Genomic DNA, 19,528 nt, shown 5'->3' on the forward strand with positions numbered 1-19,528 from the left:
CGTGATGGGCATTGCGTAGGAGCACTTCCGGCCACTTCGCATGAGCGACGAGCCTGATTACGTTTGTGCTTCCGTTTTCGTCCATCACGAAGCTGGAACGATGCCCGCTGGGGGCGCATCAACGTTGCGCGTGGAGCCATCCAATATCCAATCGAATGGGTGGGTGGGTGTGTGGGTGGGTGAGAACTTCTTCCATGCTGGGTAAAAGCGACACGAAACACAGCGAAAGCGTATCGGTCTCGGTATCGTAACTTTCACTATCGATGGCTTGTTCTGCCCGTCAAGGACAACGAAAAGTGTCCCCCAAAGACACGGGGGAGATGGGGGGAGGGAGGGTGCGGTCCGACCGTTTCATAATGGATACTGATGAAATGTGTCCTACCCACCCTACCCTGCTTGAGAGGGTGATGATCCGCCGTGGGCTGTAGGACGTTCGGGGGTTTCGAGGTTTATACGTTCCTTCCGGCACAAAGTAAACAAATGGAAAACATTGTTACACGCTCCATTGGATTAGGCCTAAAGGGCACCGTAACTCACACGAATCATGCGAAAAGAACAGCGAAAATGGCACGAATTGGGCTTGTTTACGAACGACGTTTCCACGCCAAGTAATAGGTTTGTGCTGATGTAACATCACGAAAGATTCTGTGAACTCTTAACCCAGAAATATTTGTCAACCGAAAAGCAACATTCTAATATGAGCGGAGCAATGATTCTCACTGAGCATTGAATGGCATGACATGAGAATTTAATGATACAAAAATGAAATTAAACTATTACGTTCAAACAATTAATTTCAAATGAGGTCAGGTAAACTGGTTGTAAACAGAACAATTTAAGAACCATAAGACTTAATTAAGCGGATAAACATTCCTAGTCTAAGCATCAACGTGATTCGTACCAACCAAACAAAGCATGATTAATCGATAACTGAATAAATATTCAAGACAAAAAAAAACATGCGGGATTACAGCAAGCAAATGTTCCCATCATTTACCGTTCGTGCGCTGTGGAACATTTTTCACAAGGAACCGGGCCAATTTTAATGAGTAAGCGCATTAAGACAGTAATGTCTCTTTTTTCCCATCAGCCCCCGCTTTTTTTCCTACAGGCCCAGCATACTACCTTGGTGGTGATATGGATCGAGTTTAAAAGCATTTTTCAAACAGAGCACATTATCTACTTACACGGCATTACACATCCATTTCCGTTCCGCTGCCCGACGAGACGGATCCGGCCAGAAGACAACACGGCGAGGCTGAGACAGTTGATGCCAAAGAACGCCGGCTTCCTCGCACGAAGTAAGTGGTGGTGATGATGATGATGACGCTTGACGAAGATGATGTTGATGACAGGTTACATTAACTCGTTAACGGAACTCGTGCGCCCGGTTTACATTTCACTTTCATTCACACGTACGAGACTTTCGTTTGACGAGTAAAACATAAAAATAAAAATGCGCCACGTCATCAACCAAGACAAGCATTTTCCGAACCCCTTTTCCATGGCCACACGAGTTTTTTTTTCTTCGTTCCGGCTCAACCGATGTGGGCGGTTAATATCTCTGGCTATATCACTGGAGGCGCGCACAGAACACAGAGCGTATGAAACGAAATAAAACCCGGAAAAGAAGTAACTGCCGTGGCTTCCTCCATCGGCAAGGTGGCTGGTCCACAGCTTGCCAGCAAGGCGTCGGAATGAAAAATAAATGCCATCCGGCAGAATGAACAACCGAACGAATGAGCGCTTAAAACACTTTCCATAATTCCATCTGCGGCTCGATCTATTGGACAGACGCGGTGGCTTACGCTTATGCTCCTGGTGCTGCTGCTGCTGCTGCTTGCAACCGGCACAAGGCAACACGTTCATCACACACACACACACACGCATACACTTCACAGGCCGCTGTGCCTTGCTGCGAGAAAAGCGATTTTTCTTTGCCATACTCTCCGTCATCAGCGATCATCATCACTTGCTTAGCTGGAATTGTAGACTTTTCCGCTCATTCGTGCCAGTTGAAACGGATTTATCACTTTCACGGTACATTTGTGCGCGATTCCTTTGGTCTAGGAAGCACCGTTGTGTGCAAGGACTCTACTACACTTCGGTGTGCGGGCCAGTTATTCCACCGATGAACATGAGCCGGATAATGATGTTGCTCTTTTGCTGAGCGGGGTGTTGCGCGCGAAACGGTGCACATTATACGACGCATCATCACTCTCAATGGAAGCTGGGTGGGCTCTAGATGGGTGGGATTTCCGGTGCATAGGACAGCAATCTATCCGCTTCGGTTTGTAAAAGTAGCGAAAGGTAGAATCCAAACGTTCGCATGCGACAACCCCTTTTATACGGCGACTTATCTCCTACACTAGGTGCACACAGGAACACACCAGAGTTCCAATTGATAAGCTGCCCTTTTGGGAAAACTAAACTAGTCTTAACGTAAAATGTTGTGAGTGTGTGTCTTTAACTTGTGTCAGTAGTGTTGTTGTCGGATCTCATCGGAGGAACTTATCGTCGGAGTATGTTTTTTTTTGTTTCGTTTGATTATTACCAGCATCAAGCACTAAAACCGCAAGACTTCCACGCCGGTGTGCCAGAGAAGCTTCCGCGTACCGTAATAAGCTTCCCCCCACGAACACGCGAAGGCTTCCTAATAACTGCACGGGGGGGAGATTGGGTTTCTGTGGTGCATTTTCTCCGTCATCGGCATCAGCATCGATCGGGAAAGGGTGTCAGCGTATGATAGGATTAGCGTTTTTCAGGTAGCGGCACCAGCGTCGGCCATTCTCATCACCGGGAGTGCACACTATCGCTGCAACAGCTTAGTAGCTGCACCCGCTGCTGCTTCCGTCGGATTTGTCGAATTGTTCCCGTGCTTTTTGCTGTTGCCTTCCGGTTGCTGCTGCTGCTGAGTCTTCTTACGCCTACGGTCGCTTCGGGGACTAGTTGAGTTGGGCTTAACACTAATGGGGTTGTCAACGTCGGCGGCACCGTCCGTGGCCGGTCCATCGATGCGATGATGGTGATTGATTAGGTTTTGATGAACGCCACCGTGGGTGCTGCCTGCGGACGCCACGGGCGAAGCGACGTGGAACGATGGGCCGATGGCCGGCAACGGGCCGCCAGCGTTGCCACTACGACGCCGCCCGGGCAACAGATTCTTCGGACGACGGAAGCCCGACGGTCGCGATGCGACACCATCGAACGGAAGCGCACCCGATGGACGACCCCGCGGGGGCCGATATCAGTGGTGCTCGTTGCTCGGCATGTCGTCGATGTTGCTGTCCCAGTTGAACTCCGTCACGCCGTTCCGCACGCCCAGGTTTCCGAGATGGGCGAAGCGCACCTCGAAGTCGTTATCTTTGGCTTTCAGCCTTTCAAATCTGCCGGAGGTAATGGGTACAGAAGAGACACAGAGAAAGGCAATCAGTAACAGAATGGAGAAGTTTGCGGGGTCATTCAGAAGCCTTCCGACTTTCCTATCGCAACAGTGATAAAGCGGTGTACAAACAAAACAACCAAATTGGTTATAGAAATATATTGGGTAACCTTAATTTTGATTGGGCTAACGTGTTTTCTAGAATCACTTAACCACAAACTGGGAATGGTGATGGAATCAACACTTTCCGCATGTTTTACACGAATGAAAAGTGGAGTAAAATCTGTTTATTAACCCAGCCGACCGAACCAGCGCTGCATGAACAAACGAAATCACGCGAGGTTAGAGCACTTGCATAGATTTTTCTTTTACAATTACACAAAAATGCGCTAATGGTTGCGTTAAACGTGTAATAAAAAGGATACCTGTCCCAATCAACGGGTTTTCAGGTACCGTTTATCGCCTTAATAGACTTAATCCCGGGCACCACACGACCAGGCACTGGGGCTTTTCCTGCAGTGAAAGCCACTCTGTTTCCCTCGAACACACGGCGTGGTGTCGACAGTGCAGGTGCTAAACAATTTCCTTCCCGGTCGCTACAGATGCTAGATTTACCGCGACCGCTTAACGCCAATGGCCACCACGAACGAAGCGCGACCGTGGCGTGCGCTGGTGCCATAATAATTCGCCAGTTTTATTGCCAGTTTCTATGGAGCAAGTGCTACCGGAACCGAGAGCGCTAGAGCGGTCACACAATTGTGGAGACCGTGGTAAAAAACTGAAGAAACAAGTTGAGCCGAAAGTAATAACTACATCACACAGCTACGACCCCAGAAGCAAAAAAAAAAGGCGGTTGATGATAGTTTTTCCTTTCGAATTTTCGGCGACAGAACAAACGTAACTATCTTCCATTGAACGACATTTGCGCTCGTTTTTGCGATTATTGCAACACGTCACGCGGGGGATGGGAAATTTGTTTCGGGTTGCCGATAAAGTGTCGCAAGCGCCCGCCGATGGTGTTGGCGTGCCGTCGGCGACTCGCTTCCGTGAGGGGTTTAGAACGGTTCGGTTCCACACGATAGCGTGGTGCAATATCCGGCAAGTGGCTGTGGCGCAATCGTACCACACATGGAACGGTGCTGCACATCGCGAAGATCAAGCTTCAGGCACGAAGTTGTCTTACTTTTGATTTCAAATGCATTGCCAGCACGTGACGTGCAGTGGCGGCGATAAGCGAGTGGTGTTGAGCACATGTTACTGCGTCTAGATAAAGTGTGCACAGGCCGAGGTGAAGCGGATACTGGATGGATAAGCGATAGTGGCGATAGAACGATTGAAGCCCCACCCTATCACTGCCGAAACAAATGGAAGTGCTCGTAAAACGAACTCTGTACGCCGGTTGTAAAACCCGATTGCATGTCAGAGAGACATTAGAGTCGGGGTCAATTTCTGCCAGTGCCTTCCGCCATCGTCGCTGTTACCTGGCAGCCGAGCGTGCGGGGCAATTTCAATTAATAACTGCACCGCCCAGAACAGATCCCGGCGATGCAATACCGAAGGGTGGCTTCCTTGTCGCTCGCAAAACGGTGAAAGGTTTCGCTTTGCACCCACGAAGCGAGGATGGCGAGGTTGGATGTATTGGCGTTCAAATGTGTGCCGGAAGAAAAGCAAACTGCTAAACGAGGATGTAGTGTTTCCACCTGGACGTAAGACGAATGGAACGAAGCACGAACGCTCATCGAATTGGCAGCGTTCTGCCGTCGACGGTCAGTTGCATGCAACTCGACACGAAACTGGTGGTTGGAGTTCGTCCCGGGGTAATAGGTTCTATCGGGCCGGAAGTAACCACTTGCCACACGCCAACCGGGGAGCTCGATCGTTTTTCACACCCGCATCTTTCGGAGGACCCCTTTTTGGTACGCGTACCTTTGGAACATCAGCTTCTTGGCGAACGCGTACAGCTCGATGTCGAGCGCGTTCAGCTTGTCGATGCGGGCGCGCTGGGCCGTCGTCAGACCGTGCATCGTCACCGTCGACACGGTTGTGTTGTGCTGCTCGAACGGTATCGCGAACCGCAGATTGAACGTTTCCTCGAAGATGTACTGCGAGATCTTCTGGTACTCGGTCAGCCCGAAGTAGGACATGGCGGCTAAGTTGCGCTTGGCGCTGGCCAGCATGATCCGGTCCCGCTCGGCCGCCGGCATGTACGTCTTGTTGTAGCACCCGACCAGGGCGAGATCGGCCAGCATACGGGTCTGCCGGTTGGCGGCCAGATTGCTCTCACACCCGGCGAACTCGTCCAGCGCCACCCCGTTCCAGTTGGCACCTGGGGGTGGAAGAGAGGGATGAGAAAAAAAGAAAACAAACGATCGAATTAGTCGAATTAGAAGGGAAAGAAAATATCAAAACAACAACATGGCAGCCGAAGGAACGAAGTTCGACGAAGTGGATGAATACTGCACGAGCTTACCATCGGGTCAACATGTCCGAAATGGAATTTCCCCCGACATGTAAATAACCGCCAGGAAAACAACAAAACCCGTCCCCTTCTCTTCCTAACTCCTAAAACCGCAGCTTGCTTCGCACCGGTGGGAATGTCTTTATACAAACAAGACGTTGATATGGCACAAGGGTCAAACCAAACACACCACAGGTTAACAGCAAGTGCAAACTCAAACATTTCACACGGGGTTCACACGGGGAGGAACCAGCCTTAAAAAGGCCAACAAAATCACACACACACAGAGAGAAGTGCAGTAATATTTGGCCTATTATGACACAGTTTACCAACGGATCGTAATGACACACGTAACATGATTTCATGGCAAGTGAAAAAACCATTCGCCGTCGCGTTTCCCCCGCCTGATGCTGCGTGTTCACAAAGCTCAGTGCCATCTAATAAACAATTACTTCAAAGCTTCCATTAGAGATTCGAATTCGGGCGTCCATTAGAGAAGCGAAACCAAAACGTAACGCTTCATCGCTTTGGTTAACAAGACTCTCTTCTCCTCGGTTTCATCGCCGTCGACAAGGATCGATGTGTCGCCTTCTTGGAATAACACACTTCACAGGGAATTGAATTTGTTCACACGGATGATGTGACATTCCGCCATTCCGCCAACCTCCCCTCCCAACCAACGACGTTTGTTGACGAGTGTTTCAATTCGCTTAAATTTGTCTCCAAAATTAATGTAGATTCGATCCAATTACGGCGACGAGAAGTTCGATCCATGCCCCTTGCAGGGCCGCTTCTACTTATATGATTGACGTCGATGATGATGAGAAAAGCGATTCAGCAAAGTGAGTCAATTCAGAGTGAGTGTGAGTTGGAATGGAGAGTCGATTCTTTTAATCACTCAGGATGATTTGGCTTACGCATAATGATACAATTCTTTCTTGCGTTAAATAATTATCACGTTTCTTTGTGGTGCATAGAGCATGCGACTAAAAAAAAAAGGAACGGTCTTACCTCACAATCCTTGTTTGTCAGTCAAATCTTTCTGAATCACTTTATTAAAAAAAGCGCCAAATTAAATTTTCTTGGAGAACTGAAACAATTCACTCCTCGGAAAGAATTGCTTTATCTACTCATTCTGACTCAGTTTGCACATCACTGTGTCAACATCATGAGTTTGGCCCGCATCTGGAGGAAGACACAGCCAGAAGGTGACACAAACGCTTCGAGAAAGAAACACAGCCGGCAAATTTACCTTCGAAAATCCAATGCTCAATCGTTATCTTCAATATTCGTGCCGAACTTCCTTAAAATTTATTTGGCGCGACCTGCCCGGGTGGTGGTGTTTGAAAACCCTCTCTGCCCTCTGGTGCTTGCATATAAAAATCTCCTAATGAGCACCGTGACGATGAAACATCGTCGAAACTTCGCTGGAGTGGGTGCAAAAGTTTCCGCATCGAGTCAAAAACAGCACTGGCTTCCTTGTTTGTGTTTGCCTTCGGAGGCAAACAGCTTGCCGGCAGCGCGAGAGAAAGTTGGTCTAATCGCTTTAGACTTTGTTTACCCGAACGGCACTTAGGTCCTTGGTGAGATTCGTTCGTTCGGGCTTCAGGAGCCGGCAAAAGAATGGGTGGGAACTTCCGATTCGATTACTTCTAAGAGACGCGGCGTTGTGTTCGAACCAGTTGCTTCAGCGCCCAGAGTCAACTTTTCAATAAATAAAAATTATGTCATTATTCAGGGAACAGTATCGGGCATCCTATTTGTTTCTCATAAATTTCCTCTTCCTACAGTCAAACAAATGTCTCGTAATGGCTCCGTGAAAATCACATCGTCTGAAACGGTTCCTTCTATGGGCACGATGATGCCGGTCCGTCTTACATCCCGTGTTCGGTCAGTTCAATCGATAATGTCGATGCGATTTGATTATCTTGGCATTGTTTCGATTTACCCTGACCTTTCAATTGCGCTCAACAGCACACACGGTCTTTACACGCGCACCAGTGTCATACGGCTGTGCGGAGTATCACCCATCAAGGATTTTACGACCGCGAATGGACCAAATCGAAGCTAGGAGGGTGGGACCATCTACGAATGTATGCTCTGTTCGATTCATGTGCAAGAAACCAATTTGAACGGATTATTCCAAGGAGCTGCAGGAGGATGAGAAAGAAAGAAAAAGTAAACAGCTTTGCGCATTTTTCGAAGTTTCTAAATTTGCAACCGGCAAATAAAGGTTCCAGCCCGATTCCTTGTGCCATATCTCGGCACCTTTGTACGTTGTCATATCTTCACACAACCGGCACCGGAGTTAAATCGTGTATGTAATGGAACCCGTTAGCATTAAATTGGAACAATGCTCGCCCCCCTTTTGTTCGGTCCCCTACTCCCCCCCGCCCAACCCACACGATCTTCGCTCGCCGATCGGTGTTTGAACAAAATCCAAACCCATTTCGGTTTGGTAACGAACCGCACACCATCACCACCAAACCGTGCAGCAGAAAATGGGGGGGACCAAAAGATGAAGCTTTCTGAAGGAATCCGATACAATAACCCGACCCCGGCATGTCTTAGCCTCCGGAGAGGGGGGGGAGGGTGACGGTTAAGGTCTCGCGGGTCTAGAGGTATGTTTGTAGTTCGCGCTCCGGGAAGGATGTTTCCTCCTGCGGGGTCGGGGTGCCGGGGTTTTTAGTGGGTTCGGTGTGTCGTATGCAAATTTACAATCGTTGATATTACTTTTCACCGAACCGAGAGGGACCGGGAAAGGACTGGGACAGGGAACGAGAGGGAGAGGTATCAATAAATGGGCGGTGTACACTGGCGCCGGTTGGCTTCATTTTGTTTCATCAAGAAAACCCAACGATGGATCCTTCGCCTCTTTCCGGTTTGTCGGTTTCTCGCGGTTTATTTGCCCGTTTGCTTGCTTGCCGGCTGCCTTACTTCTACTACTCGTGGCGTTATGAATTTGTACACCCTTCTGACTTCGGCGTCGGCGAGTTTTCATCCCGCGCACCGGAAGCGCCACAGCGCCGTGGTGTGGAAAAACAATTATATCCGGCGAACGTTCAAAGTTCGGTACCGTTGGCGGGTGGAGCTTTCTGGCAATGCGAAAAACTCGAGGGAACCAAGAAACAGGCACGTGGAAAGCAACGGAAATAAAACGCTACAACCCACCACCCGCAAACCCAGTCTGGGATGCGCTCTGGGACGGAAAATCTATCGTCGTGACGAGGGCGAAGAGGTGCTCTAACGAACGTAGAGTGAAGTACCCGAAGGAAATGGAAAATTACGGGCAACTTTTCGCATTTGGTCTGGTAGATCTTTCCCCTCCCCCTTTACGATACACGATTCGAAGGATCCGTCCTTGTCCTTGGAAGAAATGGAATGAAAAGTGCTGACCACGGTGGAAAATATTACTTTCACGTGCAGGCGCACGAGTGCACATCACCATTGTCGACCCTGGGGGGTAAAACGGTGGCCGGTTTCCATTTGCATCAAAAAAACCGTGCACTTGTTCTGTTACGTTTCGCTGGAAACTGGCGAAACAGCAGCACACTCCTGGGAAAGTCATCTTCTTCGCGCAAACCAAACACAAGAAACACAAACGATACAACGGTGATTCACCTTACCGACCTTTTGTTGTTGGGCTGCAGAAGGGACTCACCGTTCCGGGACGTAAGAGATGCGGTTCCTCTCCTGTGCCAGAGTTCCTTGGACTTATTTTCAAGAGAAAATAATAATGATCGCATCAAGTGGCGTAACTTGGCCCGTTCTCGTGAGACGGACAGACATTTTCCACGGTGTGTTTTGCGATTGTGGTGTCGTTGTACTGCCTTCTTTGCCTTTGCCTGAACCAACAAAACGCCTCTGCCAAAGCCTTGCGCAGCAAGCAAACCAACCGCACACTCAGCAGTCACTCTTACAGTTCAATTTATGATCGAGGAAACGTTCATTTGCTCCTCGGATGGAAATTACTTTCCTGCCAGTGTTGGCTTTATAATCGCGCCCGGCTGCCGTCGTCGGTTTGCTTACTTTGTTGTGTTGTGAACGCAACTCCTGCAGCCAAAGGGGCACCATCATTTCGTCACATTGTAACCGGCGAGGGACCGCCGGAAAAAAGCCCATCGGTGACTCCCCTCCGCCGTTGGTAGCGTCGGAAAATAAAAGATGATACTTACGAGAGGAAAAGTTTTTCTTTCCCTCCCCCTTGAAAGCCTCGTATTGGCACAAGGGAGAATAACTGGGCGGATAGAAGAAGTAAAGAATACATTGACGAAGGGAAACCTCCGACCCATTTTTTCTCCCCACATTTTTCCTTTCCAACGAGGTGATGGGGGAGGAAGAAGTGCAGGTTCGTTAGCGCGACAGTTCATGTGGCGCTCTTTAAATCAAAATCCCAATTTTCCATTTTCCACAGCGGCCTGATGATATGAGAGAAGAAAAACGATGTATGGGGGTTTGTGTGTGTGTTTTTGTATGTAGCAGGGAAACAGGCATGGTCGTGTCGAACGTTGAAAGGAAAAAAGTTGCCACGCAAAGTTGTCAGCAGACGGACGAAAAAGAAAAAAAAAAAAGATTCGACAAAAGGACAAGCAATGTTGCCTCCTTCCGGATACACGGAACAAGCCGAAGGAGCACAGAATCGCCCAGCAGACTCGGGCTCGTTGCACACAAACACACACACATACAGTCACGGACATAAGATACCGTAGGCCCAAAGGCTGAAGCGCCAAGCAGCGTTCTACCACTGCACGATTATTTTCTTATGCAAATAGATGCATGTTAGGGAAGATTAAAAACTTGGCCATGAATTATTCATTTTCCATCCGGGCGGGGTGGCGACGGGGGAGGGGGGATTCCGTTTTTAAAGGTATTTGCCTGTGCTTCTCCATATTCCACCAGTTTTTTTTTTTTGGGAATGTTTCTTTTTCTTTGCTTATTCCAACGAAAAAAACGTGAACCTTAAGCTCACTCCCATCGCAACGACGGAAGCGGGGGACGGCTCCCTTGAGGGGAGCGGGTTGACAAATCTAACCATCATCGCCAGCAGCAGCAGCAGCATCATCATCAACAGCAGAATTCGGCGAGCCGAAATCAGTTTTAGTAAAAGGCGCGAGCGCTCGCGCGTTATCGTTCGCTCGAAGCTTTCAGGCGCTGAAGGATTGAAAATTCGAATCACTTCCCGGGTGTGCTTCCGGCTCTGGGCGCCCACCGGGGCTATGGCCAGCCCGCCATTGTGGGCGTTTTGGAAAAGCTTCACCACGTCCCGTTCCGTCGAACGCAGCGGTTGTGATATGCAAAATGAAAATGATATCGTTTTCCATTTTCATGAGCTAACGCCAGAGTTTGGGAGTTTGCAACGGGCGGCAAAGTTCTCGGGAGGGGGAAAGGAGGTAAAACGTCATCGACGTCGTCGAAATGTTGCGGTGTCCAATGCTGTGTGACGATGATGATGATGATGAGCGCGTTCGGCGGTTAATATCGAGGACAGAACGTCGAAGGTGCGGGCGAGGGCAAAAAAAACAACATTTTGCCACATTTCACCAACTCGCGGCAAACCCCGCGAACGTTAAGAACACGACCGCGTTGTTGCAATTAAAAATAATGAGCAAAGAGTGGGAAACTCCTGGGAACGGATCAAATTCGGAGATGAAAAAGGCAGCATTGCGTGCAGGATGTTTGCTGGGGAGGAAAAGGCAACTCACATTAAGATATGATTTGTAAAATTGTGTTAAAAATGTTTGAAATCGTGTAAGACAGCAAACAGACATATCCATCAAATTCGTTGGGTTCATGTAGCAAATCCCGTTAAGGAACATCCAAAGTTTTAATCTCTACGTATATCAATCAGGGTAAAACTACCAGCATCACTTACCGGGGGTAAGTGATTTCCAGGTCCACGAAAACCCGTTCCCAGAACTCCACCATCAAATGAACTAACATCCACCGAAACATTCGCACTTCACCCTGCACACACACACACAAACATAGAATGAAACGAAAATCCTTTAAGATGATCGCCCGAAGACTGAACAAAGGGCGGTGGCACTCATCATTCGGCGCATCCCGAATGAAATCCAATCTATCTTACGAGCAGCAAAGTGGAAGACACGAAGGGCAGCCCCCCGGACGGCGAAGTTGGCAAATGAAACGATATTGAAGCTTTTGTGTGGTACACGTCTCTAAGTCCAAGTCCAAACCGGCACATTCAGCAGCGTTAATCCGTATAATCCGAGGCGATTGGGTCAAATTATTCCCAGGATTTACGTAATCATCGCTCATCGCTCTCTGCAAAGTCATTCTGGCTTGTGTGGGCGAAGTCGGCGAAGGGCATCCTTCCTATGGTATGCTCCACCGGGCGACAGGCTAATCTGCTTGCCGGTGCTCCGAAAGGCTCAAGTTCACCGTAGAGTTCCCGGCTCGTATAACCTATTCATCTCAGCACCGACGAGCGAAGTTGGCTCACTGCTTGACCAAACGGTTTTACATCCATCTCACGCTGGACAATCTCATGATCTCATGACCCGGGGCAGGGCCCGGGGAAAGGGGGAGGGAGAGAAAATAATCCCGTGTTCACAATTGGAAATTTAAATCGGTCCTCCGTTGCGAGGGAAAATATGGCAAGGGAGGTAATGTGTTTTCCCTTTTTTGCATCTGAATGGCGTCACGGCCAAAAAACGGGAGAACTCTTCGGTTCGGAGTCCAGTGCAAAATTGCACACGCTGCACAAATCTGATAAGTGGCCACCGAAACTCATTTTCCACCGGCGGCGGCGTCGGCGACCAACGGGTTGCGGATTTTCGACACCGAGAAACGTGTAACTCCTTCCCGCGACGCGAATAATATATTTATATTCGTGCGGTGCACAATTTGCACCACACTTTTGGGCAAAGGAAACCGAGGAAAAAAAGGAGGTCACAAGATATCCGAACCGGGCCATAAGTTATGGTCAAGGGTGATAAGGGAAACGACAAAAAAAAAAAGACAAGGTGAAAAGTGGTTGTGCCCCAACCCGCAGAAGAAGCGCCAACCCGATTGGGCCGATCTTAAACCGCATGGAAAATGTTCACCGGCACATAATTTAATCCCGGCGCATACGAAAATTCCAATTCACACCAGCCAAAACAGGAGCCGAACCGAGGCGAGTATAATAAAGGGGAGGAGAAAACCACCCGTTACGGATAAAGTATTGCCTTTCAGTAGTGTGCAGCGGATCGGACGTTGGAGATAGCCCTCGTCTCCGTTTGGGTTTTTGCTGGAGCTTGGTGTTTTATTTTTATTTTCCGGGGTCTTCACTTGCTGGCTGAAAGATCAGATACATACAAATACGTTCATCCCTTTTTAAAAGTGATACCAACCAAGACCGGAAGTGATAGTTCTTCCAAAACCTTGACGGACTTTCCGTGTTTCGTGTTTGCAATGATTCATGCGCACCTATCGATCAACATCCGCACTTGACGGTGACGTTCCGCTTTGTCCTTTTGGTACACTTTTCTACTAAGGATAGTGTCTTCAGTTTCGTTTGATGGACAAACACTAACAGCAGGTCTAGCGGAGCTATACTGGAAAATAAAACAGTAAGTTCTAAACCACCGTCCGTTCTCTCACATAGCGAAATTGGACAGATTTTCCTCCCTTTTAAACCATTTCATTTTGCGCTCGTTTTTTTCATCCACATTCACATTGTTTCAATATTATTTCGCCAATTTTTTTTTATTACGACCCTATCGAAACCTTGGGGCGGCTCACCCCAAATCAAACGGGCCCAAAGACTCTCACCCGCCAAATCTCGGCATTGGAAGGTCCCTTTCGGAAGACGAGCGAAGAAGCTTACCGTTTGTTCGCTTCGAGAATGAATTCGTCCTTCCGGGAAGGAATGCTTATACGCACGCACATGAAAGGAGGAGGTGGAAAAGAAAAAGATCCGTCCGAACAGACCGAGATCCTGCAAACTCCTCGAAGAACGAACTCGAGTGCTCGGAAAAGGGTGAACTATGGACCGGCATCAAAGCGTCGAGTGCGGTGGAAAAAGAGATTTTTGGGAACGATCTCGGTAAGGAATCTTCGAACGCCACCGTTTCATCCCGTCCTTCCAAGATTTCCAACCAATGGACGTCACCCATCAAGAGAGTGGGAGGGAGAGAGAGAGAGAGAAGGAGAAAGGGAGTGATTGTCGTTTGCTATGTATCCGTTTGGTTTAACTCCGGGTATCAGGCGTTGGTTTGGAAGCATGCTTCCCCCTGGGTGTCCTTTTCGTTGCCGGGCTACGGTATCATTGTTGTATGCGTTCCGCAGAGTGTGGCTCGCATGTCACGAAATAAAGGAAAAAACGAAAAAAAAGCATATAAATCTCGCCCAAGTGTGCTTACATCTCCGCGGTGGCATAAAGCAAGGCGGCGACGGCGGTAGACGAAAGAACTTAACCCGCTTAGGAAAAATAAACCGACGCCGGTGGGAGGAGAATGGATATCTTTATTTTCCTACCCACTCCCGGACCGTGGCGGACACCGGAGGGCCGGATGTGGCGTGGACGTAAGGTTCCCGGGAGTGAAATAACTGTAAAACGCCGAAACCCACAACGGAACCGGAGGTAGCGCTTTCCTTCTGCCGAAAAAATGGGCCCAGCATTGGAAGGAAGGACGCAACGAACGGGCGGCTTCTCCGATGGTTGGAAAATGTCGATCCGATTTTTCCCATTTTCATCAAGTGAGCAGCAGACCGTTTCCCCGAGAAAATAAAGAAGACTAGGGGTAGAACGAGTAGCAGCGAGATTAGACGACCCCAAAACGAGTGGAAAATGGTTTGGAGGGGTGGAGAAAAATACCCCCATTCGAATCTCATCCGGCACGGCGGAAAGACGACTTTCGCGAGCCTTGTACGATGGTGAATCGTTTAACGGTTCTTGAAAGTTGTTTGGTTTTTTCTCCTTTTTCTCCACCGCGTGGGAAAACTAGAAGGACCACACGCCATTCGGGAGGAAGAAAACTGCCGGGTTGGGGCCCAAACTGCTTCACGCGTGAATTCAAATCCACCGGAAGCGCAAACCGGCCGACTCTTACTACAACTACTAATACTACCACCATTGCTGCTTTGGGGTTTTCCCCCAAAAAAAAGCCGCCGCACGAACGGATGGATGGATTACCGGCAGAAAAGTTGAATGAGTTCCGTAATTGTGGTTTCGACGGGTAGACACACCGAACGCTCTCTCTCTCCTGCTTCTCGCTTTTATTTGCCCGTTTACTTTTCCGCCTTTACGTTTCCAACCGGTTCGTCGGGCACGATTTTCCGGCGCACGGATTCACTTGTTTCGTGCTATTGTTATATTGAAATTTTTGCCGCATCCGCTTCCGGACGGATTCAGGTCGGGTGGGGGGCAGCCGGGCCGGGGCGGGATAACGGCTAAACGGAGGACCCATCATTGTCGTCCTCGTCGTCGTCGCAGGTCGTCTTCAAACCGACACCGGAGGGCACAATTTGGAGAAATTAAATGAATTGCCATTTCCGCTGCTGTAGATATCCTTCTTTATTCCTCTCTTTTTTTTGCAGAATGTTTCTAACCAATCCTCTTTTTTAAGGGCAACGTTTTTCGTCCCCGGCATCGGAAGAAATAAAAAAACCCATGCCGACTAGAAAGCTTGGAGCTGAAGCTGAACATTACAGTATTCACTGTTTTCCTTTCGGTTGAACACACTACTCCCCTTCAAATGGCATCCGGAAGTAGATTACGAAGGCGGAGCCGGAAAACCCCCCACGAGAAAACGACCGAGTTGATGGGCAGCGGTTGACAAACCCGAGATCGGCATCTTGGTGCATCGGGGGAAAAAAAGGACTTTTCCAGCGGACCACCGGAAGCGTACGGCGACAGTCGTCAGGGCATTTTCGGGGGGACGATCGGATCCCCTAGAGTTTACGATAGGGAGTAAAAAAACCCGTAGCTTGCGCAAACACAAGCGAAAAAGCGGACGATTTTACCATTTGTGAGAATCTATTGGAAAGGAAAAGATTCCCGCGGCCTCAATTCCGCAAGACGGAAACTCAAATTATCCTATCCTTTCGATGATTAATTCCACGCGAAAAATGTATGGCGTTTTTATCTTCCTCCTAACGTTTTCATTGCGAGGTTCGGGACATTTTTCCCGGCTCTCCTTCCACCAATCATTTGCAACGCGAATTTCCCGCTTCATCGGTCGATCAAATTGAAGCGACGACGGAGCGGCTCTGGGAACGATCGATTTAATACTTCGATTGTGATTGACCCGCGTTTGTTTGTTTGTTTGTTTGTTTGTCTCGGCATTAAAACAAACAGCGCTTGCATCGTCGTCTGCACGGGTCTGCTCGAAAAACAACTCTTCCCGTTTGACGCGTGGAACTAACGTGGAAATCGTTTAATTCGTTGCAACCCCCCTTTCGGCGTTACGTGGGCAGCATAGAAAGGACGAAAATTGCATTGGCGAGGAAAAAAGATCCAACCAATCAGTGCCCCCCGGCTAATCCGCTACCAGGAAGAGCACATAACCTCGAGGGGGGTTGGGCGTTTTGTGTGTGTTTGTGTGCATGCCTGCCATCAACAGACCGGAGGACACTCCGGTACCGGAAGCAAATTGATGATGTTGGTTGACTATTTTGAACAAGTGGTACGAACCAAAAAACAAACAAGCTAAAAAACACTCTTTTCTTGCACTTCAACGCTCTATTGCCACCTGGCCCAAACCAGGCCCAGCAGTTCGAACTGAAACGGAAAATGGTACGATTTTTTTTCCTGTACCAATAAAAACGCTGCCCCCACAACCTGGTGAGGGAACAAAGAAAAACTCAAATCAGGGGAAAACTTTTCCTCCGTGTAGTTTTCCTCCAACAACTGAGGAGAGGAGCTAGAGAAGCGATGGAAACACGAGGGCGTGCGCCATTTCCACATCCAAGGTCAACGCCGAAGCGCCGGTGGAAAACTCGTTTCGGAAGCGAGAACAAACGATCCCCTGTGTGTGTTCCTTCCTCCCCACCCCCTTCGCTTCTCGTTTCGTTTGTTCTAATTTTTCCATGCTCTCTGTTCCGCCATTCCGAACTTCCGTTCTTTCTCCCCTGTCGTAGTGTTCTTTTTTCATCGGCATCTTCTTTTTCCTACCCCCCTCCCCCCCGACATATACTAACGACCAACGGCACACGATGGCACACAGGAAGGTGAAATCGCGCCGAAGGTTGAACTTTATTATTATCCTGGATAAATCCCGGGTTTCACCAGCATTTCCCATTTCCCGGCACGGAGGAACCACCAACCATCGACACCTTTTTTTCCACTCCCCGTTTCCGGAGGAGTTGATTTTTCCAGCCCGCTCGATTCACGCGAGCATCGGCTCGGGCGGGCCCTGTGTTCTGTTCGGCGACCGGAAGCCCTCTTCATTGATTATGATGAAGGAAAGGAATACGATTTTATGCACCAGTTCCCCCCACCGGGATTGAAAGAATACTAGGCTAGCAGTACTATTCCCGGGCGGGCCAGGAAATGAAAGCCGGTGCATCGCGTGCTAACAATAATACAACCCCACCCGCTGGGGCGGTGGGTATTGCATCTTACAGGGAATTGGATTTTAATTCAAAAGAGTGCGCTTCGAATATGATTTTTGAATCCCCGACCACACGGGAACCTCCGATCGCCCTCTATTTGACACCGGCATGGGAGAAGGGGGAGATAAAATTTCCACAAAACTCGAGAAGTAGTTGGGCGCAATCTGAATGATGAATAAGTGAATTACTTTCCAGCTCGATAATTGATCGATTACCAGCGATGCGCCCCGGGAATGGGCAAATAGTTTGCAATCGAGCCCAATTTCCATTCCACCAAACACACTCGCATATACATACAAAATAAGCATTTCCTTTTCGCTCCCCCCAGGGAGACACGTACAGTTTTGTGATAAAAAATATATTGACACGAAATGAAACGTTAAAACAAAATGCTTGGATGGTTGGTTCGTGAATCGAAATTTAACATTTTCCGATCAAAAAATGAGTAGGAGCAAAAAACAGGGAATGATCACAGAGTGTGCGTGTGTGTGTTGCTGCACACGGCAGCCATTTTGAAAACATTGTTTCAATGAAAAATATTCGCACAACGTTTGATGTTTCAATTGCTTTTGTGCCGCCTGTAGGAAAAAATGGCAGAAAAACTGCCTGCCCATCAAGCAACACAACTTTATAATTTTAATTGTATGAACAAAACACGAACAAGCAGCGTACGAGCGACTCCGATTAAAGTAAACCCGTTTATCAAAGCCGCTGCGTGGCGTTATTTTACTAGTTTTCACTTCAATACGCAAATGACTAATAATTGCACTAACCAGCAAAAAAGAAGATCAATGTTTATGAACCGCACCACCCACCCACTGCTATTCTGATTAAATGTATTTATCATCTGTTGATTTTCAATCAGCTATGTTGAAAGCACAAACAAAAACAAACACTGGCTCGGTCCGTCCAATCGGGAAGCGCGCCACCGAACAATGAATCGCTCCATGCAACAAAGAAAACAAATCAAAACATGGTGCGTTCGTTGCAGCCGGATTGCATCACAATATTTCCAGTACAGCCCGTTAAAATTCACCTCCATAAGCGACCATCCCGGCCGGAGGGATGAATACTTTATCGGTGGTTCATCATTTTATGTAAATGTGACGGTAACATTTGCTCGCTGGCGCTGGATGCTTTGTTGAGCCCAAATCGGCTCCCGATGCATATTTGCCTCGTTGACACAACTTGCTTCATCTCTTGTTGGTTTAGTTGGGAATTTTAAAATCCTATCGCAGACCTTCTGACACAACATGCTGGTGCAAGGAAGGCATGCGATGAAAGAAACGGGCAACACATGGGCCATCAATGTCGCACAGTGCTTTAAAAGTCCATCCTCATCATCGTCAGCAGCACATGGTTGTTGTCGTCAGGGTTGTCGGGTGGATGTCCCTGCGAGTAGAAATTTGACAGGACGTGCATACTAATTACACACGTAAGGATACACAACCGAAGGATAAGGAAGAATAGTTCATCGACGGCGGGGATAGAGGGAGGTGTAGCTGTAAAATACACTCGTCTGCCGGAGTTTGTTATCCGTTTACACATGGAAAAACACATTGAAATGACGTGCGTGCGTGCGTGCGTGCGTGCATGGGTTCGTGCGAACGTGCGTGACGAGTGCAAAAGCATCCAACTTCTGAAACTAACCATCGACAGCACGTACTAAATTATGCTTGCCCATTATGCTACCGAATAAGTGAGAGTAAGAGAGAGAGTTTTTCCACGTTCCATCCGCCAGATCCGGCGTGTATTAACGTACACGGACAAGCAGGAACAACCACTCAGAGTATGCCGTCAACAGCGTGCAAAACACGTGTTCCAACACGACCAAAAGAACCATTTAGAAGTGCTCGGTAGCATATGGCGAGCCTTTTAGGATGCCATCAAAGTTCGACGGTTGATCATTGCCATCCGTTGGTGAATTTAAACTATTATAGTTCGCGCAACAACACACGGACACCTATCCTTCAATTGGCCGAGTCCTTGCGCACTTCCGCCGAAAAGAAAAACACGACTGGCAAGCAAATCGTGCTTGTGGTTTAAAAATTCGGTCGCTTCGATTGGGACTATCTTCGGCCAGCCAGAAAAGGAAGGACTCCAGACAACGCCGGCGCCATCGTCAGTGG

At 48.5% G+C, this 19,528-nt stretch overlaps 1 protein-coding gene across 3 annotated transcripts in view; it reads right to left on the reverse strand.

Annotated features, from left to right (window-relative positions):
• Nucleotides 1–2,614: 2,614 nt before the first annotated feature.
• The window catches only part of LOC131272223 (heparan-sulfate 6-O-sulfotransferase 1), a 40,570-nt gene continuing 23,656 nt past the window's right edge, over nt 2,615–19,528 (reverse strand). For all 3 annotated transcript variants that reach the window (XM_058273886.1, XM_058273885.1, XM_058273884.1), the window contains 2 exons: nt 5,309–5,708; nt 2,615–3,386 (listed from right to left, as the gene is read on the reverse strand). In XM_058273886.1, coding sequence (XP_058129869.1) covers nt 3,248–3,386; nt 5,309–5,708 — 539 coding nt within the window. In that variant the 3' untranslated portion in view covers nt 2,615–3,247. The remainder of the gene's footprint in view (nt 3,387–5,308; nt 5,709–19,528) is intronic.

Source organism: Anopheles coustani, chromosome 3 (assembly GCF_943734705.1).
Source record: "Anopheles coustani chromosome 3, idAnoCousDA_361_x.2, whole genome shotgun sequence".
Classification (NCBI taxonomy): Eukaryota; Metazoa; Arthropoda; class Insecta; order Diptera; family Culicidae; genus Anopheles; species Anopheles coustani.